The sequence below is a fragment of the Trachemys scripta genome, chromosome 1, assembly GCF_013100865.1.
Source record: "Trachemys scripta elegans isolate TJP31775 chromosome 1, CAS_Tse_1.0, whole genome shotgun sequence".
Lineage (NCBI taxonomy): Eukaryota > Metazoa > Chordata > Testudines > Emydidae > Trachemys > Trachemys scripta.
The window spans coordinates 24,035,491-24,055,688 of NC_048298.1; the positions used below are offsets into that span (position 1 = coordinate 24,035,491).

The 20,198-nt window shown below is 38.5% G+C and overlaps 2 protein-coding genes across 3 annotated transcripts in view; one reads left to right on the forward strand and one right to left on the reverse strand.

Annotated features, from left to right (window-relative positions):
- Positions 1-13,697, forward strand: part of ARMC10 (armadillo repeat containing 10) — a 15,587-nt gene extending 1,890 nt beyond the window's left edge. The window contains exons 2-7 of the mRNA XM_034766069.1: positions 536-681; positions 2,205-2,339; positions 5,785-5,961; positions 7,868-7,939; positions 11,075-11,263; positions 13,509-13,697. Of these exons, the coding sequence (XP_034621960.1) occupies positions 536-681; positions 2,205-2,339; positions 5,785-5,961; positions 7,868-7,939; positions 11,075-11,263; positions 13,509-13,679 (890 nt within the window). The 3' untranslated portion in view covers positions 13,680-13,697. The remainder of the gene's footprint in view (positions 1-535; positions 682-2,204; positions 2,340-5,784; positions 5,962-7,867; positions 7,940-11,074; positions 11,264-13,508) is intronic.
- Positions 13,698-15,440: 1,743 nt separating this feature from the next.
- Positions 15,441-20,198, reverse strand: part of NAPEPLD (N-acyl phosphatidylethanolamine phospholipase D) — a 28,583-nt gene continuing 23,825 nt past the window's right edge. For both annotated transcript variants that reach the window (XM_034766081.1, XM_034766092.1), the window contains exons 4-5: positions 18,375-18,489; positions 15,441-15,998 (exon numbers count right to left, since the gene is read on the reverse strand). In XM_034766081.1, the coding sequence (XP_034621972.1) occupies positions 15,870-15,998; positions 18,375-18,489 (244 nt within the window). In that variant the 3' untranslated portion in view covers positions 15,441-15,869. The remainder of the gene's footprint in view (positions 15,999-18,374; positions 18,490-20,198) is intronic.

Here is a 20,198-nt window from a genome sequence, read left to right on the forward strand (position 1 = left end):
TGTAGATGATGGGCATCCAGGTTACTGGGTGATTTTGGAAGATCGGTGTCTGCCAAGGTTTAAAAATTAAAACAAATTATTTCAAATCAACTTTGAAACATTTCACTGAACCAACACACATAACACTTTTTACAGAGCTGTGTTATAGCCACATACTTATGGATAGCATGTCAGTTGTAGGCCACATAATCCTAGGATTCACTGATCCACTATGGTATTATGGCAGAGTCACTGCAATAACAGTTAAGGCTGGGTTCTATTTTGCATTTAAAGCAGGATTTCAATATATATATATATATATTGAAATCCTGCTTTAAATGCAAAATAGAACCCAGCCTTAACTGTTATTGCAGTGACTCTGCCATAATACCATAGTGGATCAGTGAATCCTAGGATTATGTGGCCTACAACTGACATGCTATCCATAAGTATGTGGCTATAACACAGCTCTGTAAAAAGTGTTATGTGTGTTGGTTCAGTGAAATGTTTCAAAGTTGATTTGAAATAATTTGTTTTAATTTTTAAACCTTGGCAGACACCGATCTTCCAAAATCACCCAGTAACCTGGATGCCCATCATCTACAGAAACTTATTCATTTGCTTGAGCTCACAGATGATCCGTTAATTCAAGAACAAGCCTTGGTCACTCTGAGCAACAGTGCTGCCTTCTCTGTAAATCAAGTAAGTCATGTTCTAAAGAAAGCAATTGTATTTCAAAGTGAGCCAGTATAGAAAATGAGACTGCATTTTGCAGAGGAGTAAGTATGAGATCGAGAGCTAGAAGCTCCTGTGTTCTAATCCTAATTTAGTGACTATCACCCAGATCCTCAAAGGTATTTAGGTGCCTAACTCCCATGGATTTAAAAGGGAGTTAGCCATTTAAATAACTTTGAGGATCTGGGCCAGCATGACCTCGTTTGAGTCATTTAATCTCTCTGCCTTAATTTCCCCATCATTACAATAGATATAAGAATAACTACTTTACAGGGCTGTTGTTAGCATAATTAATGTTGTTACAGAGCTTCATATTTTCAAAGTGCTATTATATATATGCATTATCACTAACAATCTTACAGTGTCAACTGAAGAGTTTGATCTGAGAGGTGCTGAGCACCTGCAACTCCCATTATCAGGCCTGAAATTTGCTAAATCTAACCCCTCTGCTATCAGGGTATTCCTTTGACTGGGAATTCAATACGACAAATTTCTTTGGGAGATGCATGTTTTCCTGTATCCGTAAAAGGTTAATTTTCAAGCTTCCACACTTCTCTTGTTGAGGTATTTCTCATAATTGTAACCATAGTTTCTCAATTATTCTCTGTCTTCTAATGAGAAACTAAAAATATTATTTCTTACTAAAAATATTTATTCCCCCAGATCTCTACTAAGGTGACTGGGATGTCATGAGGTCCTGAGATATTTTTCATAAGGAGAATTAAAACAGTGTTGTTGAGTTCAGTTTTGGGGAGGAGGAAGTAGGGTTGTGGCAGGAGGAGTAATATATTTTTAAGAGCATTTGAACTTTGTAAATATATGGAAAATAAGCTAAATTTTAGAACCTGTTAACTGTAATATTCAACCTGGTTCTGCAAACCTGCATGCTGAAATCCTACTGAATTCAAAGGGGAATTCTGACATAGAGGGCTTGAATAATAGAGATATTTTGCTCTTTTCAGATATTAGGCCATATTCTAGCCTCAAATGTTTAAGCAGGGCTCCCACTGATTTCAATGGAAATAGTGTATCCAAAGCCAAAATATGGCCTGTTGATGGCATATTTTATTACACTAAATGAGAAACATCAAGTAATTGTTTAAGTTGGGTTAAACAAAACATAACTGATGCTTCTTTACAATTCTAGAAGTGAGCAAAGCTTTCTTAATTCGGATAGTTTTACAAGATTTGAGAATTTTAGGAGTGACCCTGCAGAAACATGTATCTATCCTATTTGTTCTCATTTTATCTATGAAAAAAAATATTTGGAGATAAAGTAACTAGGTACTATAAATTGGCACCAAAGTTTCACAATAAATGTTGTGCATATTTATTTTGTATAGGCTGGTATATAAAGAAATAATATTAAACTGCTGATATTCTCTCCTTAAATATCAGAGACCGGATCCTGAAAGCTTTAGTGAGGCAGAACTCCCATTTGGTTTAAGATTAGCTGTAATATCTTACATATGTATCTGTTTATCTTTTAGGATATAATTCGAAATTTGGATGGCCTTTCTGTTATTGGAAAGATGCTCTCAAATTCCATTCCCAAAGTTAAAGAAAAAGCACTAAACACACTTAATAACTTGAGTATGAATGTTAAAAATCAAGAAGAGATAAAGGTAAGTTTACTAAAAGGCACCATAATGGAGGCAAAATCGAACAACAAAATGAAGTATGGACAGCTAGGAAATATTAAAGACCTTTCAATATAGCTATTGATTAAAAGGATCATGCAGCAATATTTGGAGAACCTGAGTATATACAAATCAGCAGATCCAAATGATCTTTAAACCCTAAGGCCAAGAGAAATAGCTAACAAATTTATTGAACCACTAGCAATTAGTTCTAAAGCATTTTAGAGAACCAGGCAGGTTCCAGAGGACTAGAAAGAAAATTAACTTGATACCAATGTTCAAAGGAGGAAAAAAGATATCAGATGGTGTCAGGATTATTATTCTAAATTCAATCTCAAATATATATTATAAAATCCATTCAGAAATACAGAAATAGTTCTGCTTTTTAAATAATACAAATGCAAAAATTTAAAGGGATAAAGTCAGTTTGAGATTCACATGTTCTTCTGAAAATTTTATACCTACTGTGGTTACAAGTAATAAGTGGGACTACTATAACTGAAAGAGATGAGTCAGAAGATTTGTCAGTTTTATTTTGTGCACTTTACAACACTCCTGTATAGAGACTGTGTCACTCCTTTGTTGATACTCGGTTGCACTTGTCTCTTGCACTAGCATGCACTCTCTTCCCCAGAAAGCAATCCAGGAATTCTCTTTCAGGAAGGGGCTGAAAATGAAGAGGCAGCAAGTAGGCATCTGCAGAGAGGCAGAGGAGGAAGGTGGGTGGGCCCAAAAATATAGTCCCTGGTCTCTACACACACAGGTGTCCATGCTGTAGATTAGATCCTCAGGCATAAGAAACACAGCTACCCCTATATCTTGATCAGACCACTTCCTGAAAAATAACTATTCCTTTCATAGGACAAAAGGAAAGCACTGCTCTGGTCCACTTAAGAAATTCTTGTACCCTCCCAAATTCTAGAGTTTACTTAAAGAAAACTTTACCCAGCAAAGAGGTCAATAAAAGTATATGACTTGCTAAAGCAATTCAACCGTTCCTTGACTACTGCTATAGACACACCATCACCAACACACATTCTCCCAGCTGGCAATCTACATATTATCGTAGTTCAGCCTGTAAAAAAAGAGCAGGAAGGAAAAAAACTCCAAATATTGGGGGTGGAGATAATGGTTTGATGGAGACACTCAGAAACAAGAAATTTTTACTAATCTGTGCTATTGGCATGAAGGAGGCAAAGAGATTCTCTCTTTCCTCTGCCATGGAGATAGCAAAGTCATGCCTGGCATAACTTTTTTGGACCATAAATTGTTCTCTTAAGACCAGATTGCCTCCATTCAACCTTCGAACACAGCAACGCTTACTGCAAGAAATAATTTCAGAGAGATCATGTACCTAATAGGTACTGAGAACAAGCAGAGAGCAACATCCTTCAATCAGTCTTTCAAGAATTTGGCCCATTCACACAAGTAGTCAAAAGCACTGATGGTATCTGAGGCCAACACCTGTGACTGATGCCTGCCTTTTCTGGGTGGTAAGAGTAGAAAACACTTTGAGCCCTTAACTAACCAAGATTCTTAATTCCTCCTTTTGTAATTTATCACACACATTACTACATGCAATAGTCCAACCATTACTAAAAAAAAGATTGCTCAGTGCTAGAGACCTTGCAAACTATCACCTAGTGTCTAACACAAACACACATACCTTGTGTTTTATCCAATCAAAAAGCTAGCAAAAAGTCTCCAAAGCCATCTGTCAGCTCACTGAAAATGGGATCCCTCTCAGTCAGGCTTGAGGTCAGGACAATGACAGAACTAGCTGCTCCTTTGATGGCTGACATCCTCCTGCCTGTACTATCTTGCTGGACCTATTTACAGCATTTGATGCCATTGATTACCATATACTATGGTCCTGTTTCTAAGAAACAACAGAAACAGCCCCAAACAATTAGTCTCACTCCAAATGCAGATGGTCATTGCTAGACTTCATCCCCAAATTCCTTCCCTACTGAATCACACAAGGCTCAGTGCACTCCATATACTGTTCAATATCTCAGTTGAACCTCTGTTGTCTTGCCAACTCTCCCAAGTCCCAGCAACACTCAAACATCAATCCATTCTATATCTCCTTTACATCAAATCTTAACAGCACAATCTCTCAGCTTTCTGATGTTTATCTGAAATCAGCAGCTGGCTAAAGTTGAACTCTGGCAAGACTGAAGAAATGCTGACAGGAAAAGGGGTGTGCCTCCTCTTTAACTTCTCCATTATTAGTTTTTCTATTTTCTAACCAACTCTATTTCATGAACATTTAAATTTTTTTTCCATTTAAACATTTTTGTCTACATGGTCTGATCAGTTCTGATTGTTAAATCAGTTTGTGGACTTGGGGTTGTTTATGATTCTTCAGTGCTATTGGATGCCCAAATAGCCATGGTAGCAAGAACAGCCTCTTTTATTTCTAACAGGCCAGAAGATTGTGTCTGATCCATTCAGACTCAGACCTGACCAGAGTGATCCAGGTTTAATTATTGCAACTCTTCTCTAGGAACAAATCCCACATCCTGAATAAGCTCCCATTGGTATAAAATATAGCAGCCCATTTGCTTAGCAACATAGGTTGCTGTTAACAGATCACCTCAGTACTCCACTCTGCACTGGCTCCCCACTAAATACAGAGTCCAGTACAAGTCCTAATAGTCAAACCTATCCCTGTACAACCATGAACCCTTACAAAAGCTATGTTCCATTGTAAATGGAAACTATTTATCAGTAAGTGGAGATGGAGGACTTTCACTGCTACAAGAGATAAGAATGACCATGTAACTAACCATTTTTGCAACTAAATGCAAAACTCATTTCTTCTGCCTAGCTTTGCCTCCATAAATTTATCACATATTCAAATACACACAATCCTGTAAGCAATTCAATTACAGATACCTATTTCTTGTGGGGTGGGAAGGAAGAGACATTTTAGTTCCAGTTTTTAAATACTGGTGTAGGGGGTGTGTTCAGATACTATGGGGTGGAAATCATATGAATGCATAGTCTGACAGAGCCATTCAGTGATGTTACTTTGGGCCTGTCTAAAAGGCCCTTGTACATTTATGTAGAGGAGCAGGTATTTTTTTGTTTAAATCGGAACAAATTGTCTAAAGGTAGCTCTATCAGAAAACTGATTTTTTTTTTTTAAAAATCTAGTCTTTACAAAAAAATCAAATTGATAGTATTCCTTTAATTATAGTTTCTGCTAAAACTTAACGTAGCTTATTTAGCTGCTAGTGCCTTATTTACGGGTTCTTGATCAAAGATGAGACTGATTATACATTGTTTTATTTATGTATCCTCTTGCTTCTGGGAATCACGATTTTGAGCCATCGTGACTACTGACATTGGGATGTTAACTGTGAACTTCTTTGTCTGGATCAACAAATTGTACATTTAACCATTTCTTTTTCTGTTCTTTAAGGTATACATTTTACAAGTCTGTAAGGAGATTGAGTTATCACCTTTGAACTCTGATCTGCAGCTAGCTGAACTTAGATTATTAACAAATATGTCTGTTACCAATGACTACCACCATATGATGACAAATGCAATTCCGTGCTTTCTTCATTTGCTTTCAGAAGGAAATGAAAGGACACAGGTACTGTTTCCTGTACTATCATAACCAGATACCAAGCTGCTTAACTTTGACTGAGATGTCTTCCAGTTTAGATTTGCTTTCTTTTTTTAATCCATCAGTTTCTAAGGTACTCTGTGGTGTATTTTTTTTTTTTTTTTTAAAGAAAAATAACTTTACAGTTCAGTAGCTATAACTAGTGGAGAATGTGTAAAGGACTTGCAAACATTTCTCTATTGTCCTCTCCAATGGAAATTCCCACAGGAGGGAAAATTACTTCACAAGGATCTTCTTGCAGAGTTTCTCACCCCAAATCATTCCCAGGGCGGGGTATTCCCCCTCTCTGGAGATGGAGCCTTGTTTTTGCCCCCGTATTGCTGGATGATATAGGAGACCAGAGCCATCCACACAGCAGTCCTGTGCCTTTGCACTGGCTCTAGAAACCCCACCACCCCCTTCCACTATATGACCTATCGGGGAAAATGGAGTCATGCTATCAGTGGCTCTCATAGTTTCAACTGCCCCATGGACCCCATTATAAAGGGTATTGGCCCTGCACAGAGATGGGGAGAGCATGGAACAGATAATAATACACAAGCTTTATTACCTTTCCTAGCTAATCTCTGTGGTGCTGCTGTGGGAAATAAAGCTCCATTCATCCCTTCTCTGCCTGTGGAATGCACCACCCCAAAACAAATGAGAGCCCTCTATAGGATCCCAGTAAGTACATAGTGCCATGGAGGTAGGAGATCACCACCACTCCAGCACAGGGCAAAGGAGATCTGCATGTGGAGGGCTCCACTGTTGCATGAATCTCTCTGGGGATAGTGAGCAAGGGTTTGCTCTCAGAATCACATGGTGATCTTAACTCTGTTGTTCTTTATCTAATATATCTGTTTATAATATGGCTCTCCTGGAAGTTGTGTATACAGGGAGAGTAGGTCATCACAGTCAACAGCCATCTTGTGGATCTGAGAGCTGAAATTTGCCCTTTGACTTACAGAAGAAAAGTCTTCTGTATGTCTGTGACCATAATTACTATGAGTATAGGCTCATCTGAATTTTTGTCATAGTCCCAATGCTAATAGAAGACCTGTGTGCACATGTAGAAGATACCGCTTCTTAGTGGTATTTGAAAAAAGAAAAAAATGTATATTTGTAAATTACTACCAGGAATAATGTGAATTTTTTCTTCTCCTTGTGATGCTTCCTGGGGGTACCCAGGGTTGTGAGGCACCTTGCTACCAACTGCCCTTAGCATGAGGAAGCCTTGACTGTGCCTGCTGTGTCCCCAAATCCATCCGCCATGGGCAACATAAATACTCCCCCCTCTTCCCCCCCCCAGGCCTATGCAAGCCTCACTGTCTCTCTACAGGTTAGTGATGGACACACTCCAGCCCCTGATCCCTCTGAGTATCTCCCTAGAGTGTCCAGCCCCTTCCACTAGACACTTGCAGTATTCCCAGGTTCACTGCTTCCAAAGAAGCAGTACAGCCCAGCTTACCAGTTTCACTCAGATCGCTACTCCGCTTCACATGCAGAATTTGCTCCTGCAGTATTTTTCCTCCTCAGTTGCTTTAGCTACAATGAATTAATTGTTAAAGGCTGACACTTTGCTTCTCTCTCTTCAAAAGCAGTAAATGAAGACAGTCCCGGAACCAAAGAGCTTACAGATGCAGAGAAAGCAAGGAGACACGAGAAGCTTAGACGTGGGGTGGAGGGTGGCTCTTTTCTTGTGGACATCACTGAAGAAGTTAATCTTTATGTGGAATTAGAGGGTGATAGTGTGGCAAATTCTGGTAGGGAGACTCTTTCATGCAAAGTTATAGGGAGGAGGGAAGGCACGGGTGAAAGAGACAGTGAGATTTAGGATTCTCCTCCCCTTATTTTAAGAGTTTTTCCATGTGAACTATTATGTTCCTTATTTCAGATTCAAGTTCTGAAAGTACTTGTGAACTTATCTGCAAACCCAGCCATGACAAGACATCTTTTCAGTGCTCAAGTAAGACTTTTGCCATTTTCAAACTGCTTCAGTGCTGAATATTTTAATACAAAAGTTCATGATGCTCTTATTTAATCTACACTTCAAATTGTATGATTCTTAAATAGCTGTACATTTAATGCTGGAATTTTACTTTACATAGCCAAAGCAAGCTGAAACTAGGAATGGTAGCTAAAAGCATAAGCTTCTTCCAGGTCGTTCTATATCAGAGAGATCACATTCACATATGAAGATTCACCCATATGCATGGTTAACATGTTCACCATATGGCCACTGTTGGTCATGCTTCCTGTATATAATGCAGAATGATAGTGGCAGTTTGCACAAGCAGTTTCTCTCCATCCCTTCCCACAAAACGAGGGCATTAGTTGCTGCTCATACATGAGACATAAAATAATATAGCCAACTGCCACTTTTCATCTATATTCATCTACAAAAGGAACATATGGCCTGAGGATGTGCTGCAAATCATTTCAGATGCATCCAACATTGCAAATTATCCTCACTTTCTCAACAACTGTTGTCTCAGCTGTCATAACTTTTGCAGCTGAGAAAGGTAGAAAATGCACTATACACAAAACATCTCTATCCACAGATGTACTGTTTTGATAAGACATCTTTATGAACACAATACCCCTTCCAGTGCAGCTCCCAAGGCAAAGGCGGATTATGGATTTGTGGGGCCCTGGACGAGAGCAAGTGGGGGCCCCTTCCGCCTGCAGTCTGCCCGTCCCTCCTCCTGGCGCTCCTACCAGGGAAATGGGGCTGGGGCGTGGGGGCTTGTCCTGCTCTGCTCACCCAGCACTCCTGCAGGAGCGCCAGGCGGGTGGACAGAGCGGGTCGGGGCTTGGGGAGACCCCAATTGGCTGGGGCCCCTGGGCACAGGCCTTGTTGGCCCAGTGGCTAATCTGCCACTGTCCGGAGGTCTTTAGAACATGAAGTACTTTACCTTTCAGCACCTGGTGGTTGCATCCATTTCAGCTATATGTAAAAGAATGTCGATCTGGTAACAAATGAAATCTAAACCACTTCAAGTTGCCTTTTAGCTGTACTGTTTTTTACTCTCAAATGAGCTTCTCAAAACAAAATAAGACATCAGAATATTTGGTTTCAGTACTCCCATTTTAAAACCCCTTTGTGGGAGTCGCAGGCACAAACAGCCAATCTGCTGCCCTACAGATACCATGTCTTACCACAGCTCCATTATTAGGATATAAGCAGTAGGTCAAAGTAAAAAAAAAAAAAAAGTGGACTTTCGTTTTTGATGAACTTCCACTTCATCTGACTATGGACTCCAGCCTTTTCAAGGGACATTGTAAGGTCAAATATGAGCCAAAAATGAAGCAGATGTATAAACAAGCTTGTATAAAACCTGAGACCAACAAAAATGTTTCCATTAACTAAAAACAATGTTTACCTCCTTCCAACAAATAAATATTTGTATTCAGTGTTTGCCTCCCAAATGTTGTAACATGATGCTAATACCTTAGAACCTTAAAGAAAAAATGACTCTTCTTTTCATCCAAAATGAAAAGGGCAAATAAGCGTAAAGCACGCTTGACTTTTAAAATAATCAGTTTAAATAATCTAAAGCATTCTTAACAACATAAGTAAGAATTTTAAAAAAATTAAACTGACTGTCCACTTAAGAACATCAGTATAATGTATGTGAAATGAATTTATCCATCTCAGTCCAGTCCCAGTGGACATGCTCCATAAATCAACATAAATTAGCAGCCTTGGTGACAATCACTGTAGAGGTTATAGACGCCGACTTTCTAATGTGCCGGGGGGTGCTCCTCCGCCCCTCTCTCCCGGCTCTGCCCCAGGTCCCACCCCTTCACCCAAGGCCCCTGCCTCTTCCTGACCCACCTCTTCCCGCCCTGTTCCGCCACCTCCCCTGAGCATACCCAGTTCTCGCTCCTCTCCCCAGCACCTCCTGCCCACTGAGGGTGGGAGGTGCTGGGAGGGGGGGATGGGGAGGCACTGATTGGCAGGGCCGCCAGTGGACGGGAGGTGCTAGGGGGAGGGAAAGGCGCTGATAGGGGAGCTGCCGGTGGGTGCTGAGCACCCACCATTTTGGAGTACCCATGGGATCAGTGCCTATGGATTCAAGGACTGTTCCTGTGATCCTCCAAATACATATGTGCCTAACTTTAAGCACGTAAGTAGTCCCACTGAACTCAATGTGCATGTTTACAGGATCAGAGCCTCAATGTCTAGATGACATCTCATTGGCAGGGGCAGGATGGAGAAACTGGCACTGCCACTGCCCATTTTGTGTCAGATCTGTTAATAAGCACACACCAGTGCAGAGTTGTCAATCCGGTACCTTTTGATAGCCCTTCAAATTAGGGTAGTAGTATGTAGTTGTGATTACATGCTTAGGCTAAATTTTTGAAAACTAAATTAAAAAGTTAACTGTATTTGGTCTTTCCCCTGATTTTTACCTGAGCCAATATTTGAGTAGCCAAGGTCAGTCTTTAGTATATCAAAATTATATCTTTATCCTGTCTGCACTTTAAAATGCTTTCTAAATACTTGACATTCAGTCACTGTTTGAGGCAACTGAAATACACCTCTACCCCGATATAACACTGTCCTCGGGAGCCAAAAAATCTTACCATCTTATAGGTGAAACCATATTATATCGAACTTGCTTTGATCCACCAGAGTGCACAGCCCCCCCCCCGGAACGCTGCTTTATTGTGTTATATCCAAATTCATGTTATATCGGGTCGTGTATATCGGGGTAGAGGTGTACCATTCAGAATGAAAACAGTATTCCAGTTCTTATAAATGAAAATGGGAATTTTCCAGACAACCACATTCTAAAGATTCAGACTACAAAGCATATGTCAGGTTGCAAAACACAAGCCAGTTTTTTCCAAAAGGAAAAATGTGCAGTCCTTGCCAGTCTTTCACATGCTTTTATAGCACATGGTAGCTGTAATGAATATATATGTAAGGTTTCTATTTTAGTGAGTTTTAGTTGGAAGCTGTCTGGTTTGTGTATCAATATTTTTTATTTTTTAAAAATCATTGGTGTTTGACGGGGGGTTACATCAGGAATTCTTTACACATTTACTTCTCAATTGATGATTAAGCATTACTTTTATGTATTTAATGTCATAGGCACCATCATTGCTTTCACTTTTTGACAACTGCATAAACAAAGAGATTCTACTTAGAGCCCTGATGTTTGCCGCAAATTTGAATGAGAATATGAAAAATGAAGAGGGCATCATTACCCAGGATCAGTACAGTGAAGATTCAGTTTTTTCTCTGCTCTGTGGGCATTCTACCCAATATACTAAGAAATTGGTATGTTTATTGCATCACCATGATACAGAAGTGAAAGAACAAGTTGCTAAAATAATAACACAACTAAGAGGAGATACTAAGACCAGATACTCTGGTAAATTACAGTAATAGAAAGTGTTCATATTCAATGCTAAAATGAATTTCCTTTCTTGAAAGTGAAGTTTAACACACTGCTCTTATTTTGCTGAGCACTATTACATGACTGTAAGCAAGACAGCTTACAATGCATTTAATACACAGTGTGTAAGAGATTCTCTTTCAGAGTAATGTAAAACAATAGTCTGTTTAGTACTGACAGTCTCCTACACAGAACTAGTGTGTGTACATGATAGAGGAAAGATGCTTTGGGGCATGGAAATATTTCCATTTCAAACTTACAGTAAGTTCTGAAACAGTGAGGTCAACTTTTAAAAAAGTGAACCTTAAAGTGACCTGTTAATGTTGCAAACAGCATTTTCATTTATCATGCAGCGGTAAACATTCACTCTAGGCTGTAATGTGTGATAGATTTTGAGCACTGAATTTGTCACTTTAAGAAAGGTTAGGCCATTTAAATTTTAGTTATGTAATTCTATTAACTTTACTATACACTTGCAGGGAAATACTGGAACATCTATTAAGTAAAATGAATCCCCACATTATTACTTGGATGAAAGCATAATGAGATTAGTCAAATTATATAAACAGCTTTTGAAGGGAACAAGAAACAAATTTAATAAGTAGCTTATAAGCATTATATTACCCTTTTAATTGCAAAGTGTATCAACTCAAAAAACAAATGCAGATACTTTGAATATAGAATGTAGAACATGTAGTAGAAAATATCTTGTGCTGAAACAAGGCCACTAAAAATCCCTGAGCAAAGAATTATAGTGGCACAGTTGTGTCACTATAGTTAAGGTTGCATCTTGACTTTTGTTTAAAGGTCAGCCTTTCTAAATCCTTTAAAATCAACATGCTTAGTTGGATTCCTCTGAAATTTGGTGTGCCTTGGGCGGTGAAGGGCATGGTTATTGATGTGGAGATATAAGCCCCAGAAAGTTACCATTTTGAAAAATGGTATTTTTGGTTTTTTTGCACAGAGCTAGGTAAAACTGTTGATGTGGGTCAAAATAATCTGTCTGAGTTTTACACAAGCTAGTGCCTGGCACCCACTAAGTCTTAGGGAGCCCAAAATGAGTGGTATTAAGAATGTATATTTACAGTGCAAATGCACTGACACAGAAAAACATTTCTGCCCTATTTATATGCTTTATAGCTCAATTCTTGAAAGTGCTCTAAAATTAGAAGTGTTATTCAAATGGCTTTGAAATTTGGTGTGCTCGGGGGGCACAGGGTAGTGTTAGTGACCATAACTTGGAGTCATTTGACCAAGGGGTTCTTGAGTTACAGACCTCCCCTCCAAAAAAATAACTGTTTCCTTTTGCTGCCTTATACTGTTAAACTGGGTGGTACTAATGACTGGATAACTCAGACCTCATTAAGATTGATGGCTGTGCACTCCCCTTCAATTAACATAGCCAAGGATAAGTAAATCACAAGCCCTCACCTAAGACAAAAAAGAGGTTGCTACAGTTTGAGTCATGGGTGGCAGGTTTTTTTTTTTTTTTTGGGGGGGGGGGGGGGGGGGGGGGAAGTAGACATGTGAATGCTTCCTGGGAGGGAGTTATATGGGGATGAGAGAGAGGTTGGGAGGCTCCAGTGAGGGAAGTGCAGCACCCCTGAATTCTGCCAGTACACCCCAATCTCCCTACACTCCACAACTCTGTCAATGTATCCCAGTGTATGCACAAACTGCATGCATCCACCATTTCAATTAGTCTGTGAGCTCTTTGGAGCAGGGACTGTTGTATAGTGGTGCAGGAGCACCATTGTAGTTTAGGTTGTGTCATAACTTTTGTTTAAAGGTCAAACTTTCTAAGTCCTCTAAAATTGATATGCTTAGTCAGATTCCTCTGAAATCTGGTGTGCCCCAGAAGACTGCAAAGTAGGGTTAGTGACCCAAATGTGGGGCCATTTGAGCTAGAGGATGTAGAGAGAGGCCTGAAAATAGCCATGTTTCAAAATTCTTTAGATTTTTGTTTTTTTGTTTTTTGCACAGAGCTAGAGCCTGAATTATTGATGTGATGCAGATCAAAATAATCTGTCTGAGTTTTACCCAAAGTATTGCATGGCACCTACTAAATCTTTGAGACCCAAATTGAGAATGGTATTTAAGAACATGTTCACCTCTTCACTTGTGTAGATGTGGTCTGGAAGGATTGGAGTGAGCATGCACCAAAACAGAAAAAATGGGAGCGGGTTTCTATGCATCCACTTCATGTTTGCCTCAGTCATCCGAATGTGCCACTGCCATGGCCCTGGTGAACTACCCACCATGGGTGGTTCCAGTCCAAACCTTTGTACACCTGTATAATAAAGATTTAATAATGTATGTTGCTTGCTATAAGCTGCTGTTTTTATTTTATGGGGAGGTTTTCTTTGAACATAGCAGAATGGTCAGCAGGGAGTCTAGCCAAAAGTTTTGTTGTATCAGGTGGAGAGGAACTGAAAACCAAGGACTTCAAGGGGAGCAGGTATAGGGGTTGCAGCTGCAAAGGGTGCAGGAAATGAGGCAATAGCTCTGGTGTGGTGGGAGGGCAGATTTATGTGGTGTTCCCAAAACCACACAGCATGGAGGTGTGGAACTGACAGCACAAATACCTTGATTGCTGAGTGGAGAGAAACTTGCGTGTTGCCAGCATGTGGATTCTGGCCAATTACTGGATCACAAGGGTGCAGAAGAGCACAGAGTGCATGTTCACAGGGGCTTGGTGACAGCAGACTGACTTGAGTGGAGAGAAGTGGTCTGTGCTGGCATATTTTTCCTACTCTGCAGCATCTAACTGCTGACTTTAGAGATTGTGAAGTGGTACTTCAGTTGTCCATGTGGTATTCTTTCTGGGAAGTTGGCGATGTATGAGTATACAAAAGGATCTAGAACATCCTGAATGTTATAGTGCCAGGGGAAAATGAGGGTTTGTGCATACGGAGGCTCTTCACGAGGAGGGAAGAGAAGGTGGCAGGGATTATCTACATTGATGGAAAAACCCTTCGGTTGATGTAGTAAGTACCTGCACTATGCTGCGGCAGCTGTGCCACCCATAGCACAGACATGCTCTTGCTCTCCCTTACTATTTCCACAGCCTTCAAATCTCTCTTCTGCTCTACATTTCCCAAAATATATTTTATACAAGTGAAAAGTTCAGAAGCTGCAGATAAGTTAGTATTAAACCACTAACAAGAAAAAAAGTGGGGGAAGTCCCCCATGAGACAGTCAACCCATGGAACAATTTGCCAGAGGATGTTGTGAAGGCCAAGACTATAACAGAGTTCAAATAGGAACTAGGTAAGTTCATGGAGGATATGTCCATCCATTAGCCAGAAGGGGCAAGGATGGTGTCCCTAGCCTCTGTTTGCCAGAGGCTGGGAATAGGTGATGGGATGGATCACTTGATGATTACCTGTTCTGTTCATTCCCTCTGGGGCACCTGGCACTGGCCCCTGGTCAGAAGACAGGATACTGGGCTAGATGGACCTTTGGTCTGACTCAATATGGCCGTTCTTACGAATTTAACGTGCAATGGCACTCCCAGAACAAAAAATATCCATACCCTGCAGTCAGACTTATGTTTTGGTATAACTAACAATCCTGTAAGTAGTATAGCAACTTTTTACAATGAAATGTGAAGGAAAATTACAATTTTCCTGGCAATAATAGACTTTATTTTGTAAATCGGTATGGCAACTGAATACAGATGCATTTTGCGAAGTTTTACAATACTGCACAAATTTTATAATCCCACAGCATGCTTAGTAAAACCATATGGAAGCTGTGAAAAGTCTTCTATAGCCTGTATTTGAGACAATGCCATCAGTGCCTCCGCTTATTTGAAAAAAAAAAAAAAAAAAAAAAAAAAAAAAAAACAGAAATAAAAGGCTGATTCATGACTTCAGATAGGAGCAAAATGAGTTTATGTACCGTATTTGACAAGGAAAACCAATCTCAAAACAATAAAAATATTTAGATCTATGATAAAGAATAATTTTGAAACAATGAAAGAGTACAGATATTCTGGCCAGCAGTAATTATGCATTAATGATGCAAATCTTAAGTAATATCTCCCTTTAAAAAGGCACATTTCTTTAGATCATTTTTAGTTTCTCATGAAATGCAAACATACAGGCATTCAGTAAAATCAGTATTTTACTTTAAACATGCTTTCACAATAGTTGGAAGACTCCACCCCATAAAACCATATATGAAAAAATTAAAGTATTTTTTGGTTGATGTACATAGTTGAAATTACAAGGTATTTCTAGACAATTAATGCCTTGTACATTAGCTAGTGTTTAAATCATCTCTCAATATGCCATTCAGTTTATAAGCAATTGTGTAATCAAGCAGGTATACAATTTTTACCTCTGAAATTAACAAACCTGGAGTCTAAAAATCCAGTACAAATTTTTAAAAAATTTCATTATAGGGTTATGAAGCTATCAATCTTTTCCGTGTTTCCTAGTATATATCAAAACAAGGCTCAAAGAATTGCCAGATTTTTAAAAATTATTCAAATCCATCATCATTTATATTCAAGTCTCGTGATTCTCCATGGTGTAAGACAAAGAAATCCTCAGGTTTCAAGCCATATCTTTCAAGGGCTTCATTCAGTTTAACTGGAGGATCCAAGTAATACTAGGGATGGAGGGGAGAAAGAGATACAATGCCAGCATTAGATAAAATATTGCTTTCAAGCTCTACACCAGTGGTTCTCAACCTATTTACCATTATGGGCCCCATCCAACACTACCTCTATGGGCTGCAGCTCTGTGTTGACTGGGCTGCAGGTTGAGAACCATTGTTCTACACAAACTGGTTCACCTTTTGGATATAATGGGCAATGTGTACCAGGTGTACTTTTTCTGAGATTAAGTGAGCATGAAAGTTTTGGGGGGGGGGGGGGGTTGGAGGTTTATTATTATTTAAAACACCCCCACTGAAATTATACAATTAGTAACAGACAATGGATGACCTATAATCTTTACAATACTAGCTAAATATGCATCTATCACTCAAAATCCATACTACCTCACACCCTATTGGATAAGAGTTCTTAAATAAACCAAGACCAGCTCACTCCTGGGTTGGGAACCATGGGGAAAAGTTAAGTACTGGAGGAAGTGGGGTTGGTGATTCAGTAGATGGCACTTTCCCAATTTTAGAAAAATGCATTCCCTGTCATGATCAACAAAAAATAAAGACTTCCTTCTCCCACATTTAAAGGTTATTCAGTTTGATTGTTCAAGCAAGCAAACTGTCATTTCAATGCTGTCTCCTTGCTGTGTTACATTTTTAAAAATAAATTTAGATAATTTAAAATTTGAAGAAGGTATACTATGCACACAGCATTTCTAGGCAATGCTATCTTGAATACAAAGCAAAGCATATAAAAAAGGCTTAAGGGAGTTTTCAACGTGTATTCAGAATAATTAAAAAAGCACTTTTTATATGTTGGATACCAAAGGCACAGACTATTCAAGGTGGCCTGCATGTGAAACACTGTATCAAAGATACTGTGTTTACATATGTTGCTGCCTTAATAACTCAGTATCCAGGCTACTAGTTACAAGATAAAATGCATATAGATGTTTTAACAATAATTTCCCCTAAACTACAATTTTACAAACAGTGGCAACATATTACCTATATTAGAAACTTGTTTATGAAGTTAAAAATTGAGCAATAGAACAGAATATGAAATTGTCAATAAAGTGTACCTCAAATTAACTATAAAAGGAACTTAATTATGCAGGATTAGACAGTTAATCACATTTTACATGTTTAGTAAAGTGTTATATACACCTATAATAGTCCAACTTCTGCCTGTCTGCAAATGATACAATAAAAGCAAACTTAGCAGTACACATGCATCTGAAGAAGTGGGGTTTTTTACCCACGAAAGCTTATGCCCAAATAAATCTGTTAATCTTTAAGGTGCCATCAGACTCCTCGTTGTTTTTGTGGATACAGACTAACAAAGCTATCCCTCTGATACTTAGCAATTACATATTTATTCACATTTCTGCTGCCCCTGATTTTTGTATACCTAAATTACTATCCATATAACGGAACACTCCCATCCTCCATTCCAGAAAGTTATTTCACCCTGTGACTCATTAACAATTTAATCTATAATGGTAATAAAAACCATGATTGTCTGTTTTAGTCTTGCTATCCAGCACATTTCTATAATACCTGCTGATGTACTATTGTAAATATTTTCTTCCCAATTTGGGGCATTCAGATCTGAAGATCAATTGCAGAATTCTTTATCTTCTGTGTCAATTTCTCTTTCTGGATTTCTGACACAAGCTCTTCTTTGTCCCGTCATCTGATCTAGATTTGTGTCCCAAGTGTCTGATGATTCAAGGCATGGATGCAAAATTTCAAATGCTGGACTAGAATTATAGTCTCTCTCTTTCTGGGTTTCTTCTCTTATTCTCTCCCTCATTTGTCATGAATTCTATTACCTGTATGACTTATCTGTGGTCATTTACTACATAAGCAGTCTCATGTCACGTTCATGCTAACCCAGTACCACAAATCTGATGACAAGACTTGCTCTTTTAAAATGCAACATTGATCTCTTCTGATCAAGCATATTATGCCTGCCCCTTTTTCAGTGCACCAGTTCCTCTGCCAATAGAGCAAGTATTTCAAATCTGCCTGCATAACAAAAGCTCCCAATGTGCTGATATTTTCTCGCTGCCTTTTATCTTTAAGTATTTGACATTCACAAGAAATTCAGCTTTTTTGAGAACAATTTTAGCTCAAGGTATAAAATGTTAAGAAAACTGAACTAGTTTTTGTATTAAAAATTGTAGAATTTAGTCTTAACTAAATACATACAATATGTAGTCAGTTATGTAAGAATTAAGATAAAATAAGCTTATAATTCTGAGCTATAGATAATTCATTTATAGATGTTTGTTATAATATGAGATGATTAAGCTTAATTACTATTTCCGTACTTAGAAAATTTGAATGTATTCGTGATTAGCCCAAACTCACCTCATTTGCTAAAGCAAAGGTTCCCCAATGAATCGCTACAGACTTCTTTGTCTGAACATCAATATGAATTCTTACAGCTTCTTCAGGATTCACATGCTGGTATTTCATAAACCACCTAACAAAAACAAAATAACTTACATATTTAGTGTAACCTTGTACATTCAAGATATCTGTTCTTTATTAGGGTTTTTAAATAGACAAAAGGTATTAAGATATCCTCATTTAATCAAAAAGAAAGGTCTATAACTGTGACCAAGTTACAGAGACTGTAGAAATCCATTTGCTAGTAACGACTAGCATTCCTTCAACTAATTACAATAGATGTATACAACAGCATGCACATCCACAGAATCTGGAGGACTACTAGTTCAGTTTTTTAATCAGTATTCCTTATAGAGGTGGGAAGTTTTCCCAATGTATTCATCTTAAGGATTTATGGGCCATCTGCTCTGAAGCAAGTTCATGCTAACATCACCATAATCAATATGTATGAAGAATCATAGGATACACCAAAAGAAACATGCTTCAGTAGACAGCACTCTTCTCTCTGAGTCGGTATTGAATGAACACTTTGCTTGCTACTGGAGGTGCAGTGTTTTGAGTGAGATGTCAAGTCCCAAGGTATAAGGCACAGGATTAAAATTACATTGGTTCAACTTCTAGAATTTGCTATAATTGATTGCGGGCCAGTGTCAAAAAGTATAGGGGTCAGTGACAGTCAAAGTCTCTCTAAAGGGGAGAATAGAAGCAGATTTTGCACATCACTGAGAATGCTAGCATTTATTTCTGAACTGGTTAGTTCATGAGAAATACTGGACTTTAATCTCACCATTCTGATTTCTGGTTTGCTTCCCCAACCTACCCAGGCTTCATTTCTGACATTTTAGCAACTTATCTTGAGAACTGCTAAAGCTAAAAACTAGGACTGCCAAGCAATTAAACAAATTAATCACGCTTAAACAATAATTGAATACCATTTATTTAAATATTTTTGGATGTTTTCTACATTTTCAAATATTTTGATTTCAATTACAACACAGAATACAAAGTGTACAGTGCTCACTTTATATTTATTTTTTATTACAAATATTTGAACTGTAAAAAAACAAAAGAAATAGTATATTTCAATTCACCTAATACACATACTGTAGTGCAATCTCTCTATAATGAAAGTTGAGCTTACAAATGTAGAATTATGTACAAAAAATAACTGCATTCAAAAATAAAACAATATAAAACTTTAGAACCTACAAGTCCACTCAGTCCTACTTCAGCCAATCGCTCAAACAAGTTTGGTTACAATTTGCAGGAGATAATGCTACTCACGTCTTGTTTACAGTGTCACCCAAAAGTGAGAACAGGTATTCGCATGGCACTGTTGTAGCCGGCATCACAATATATTTATGTGCCAGATGCACTAAAGATTCATATGTCCTTTCATGCTTCAACCACCATTCCAGAAGACATACGTCCATGCCGATAACGGGTTCTGCTTGATAACAATCCAAAGCAGAGCGGATCGATGCATGTTCATTTTCATCATCTGAGTCAGATACCCCCAGGAGAAGGTTGATTTTTTTTTTGATGGTTTGGGTTCTGTAGTTTCCACATCAGAGTGTTGCTCTTTTAAGACATCTGAAAGCATTCTTCATACCTCCTCCCTCTCAGATTTTGGAAGGCACTTCAGATTCTTAAACCTTGGATCGAGTGCTGTATCTATCCTTAGAAATCTCACATTGGTATCTTCTTTGCGTTTTGTCAAATCTGCTGTGAAAGTGTTCTTAAAACGAACATGTTGGGTCATCATCCAAGACTGCTATAACA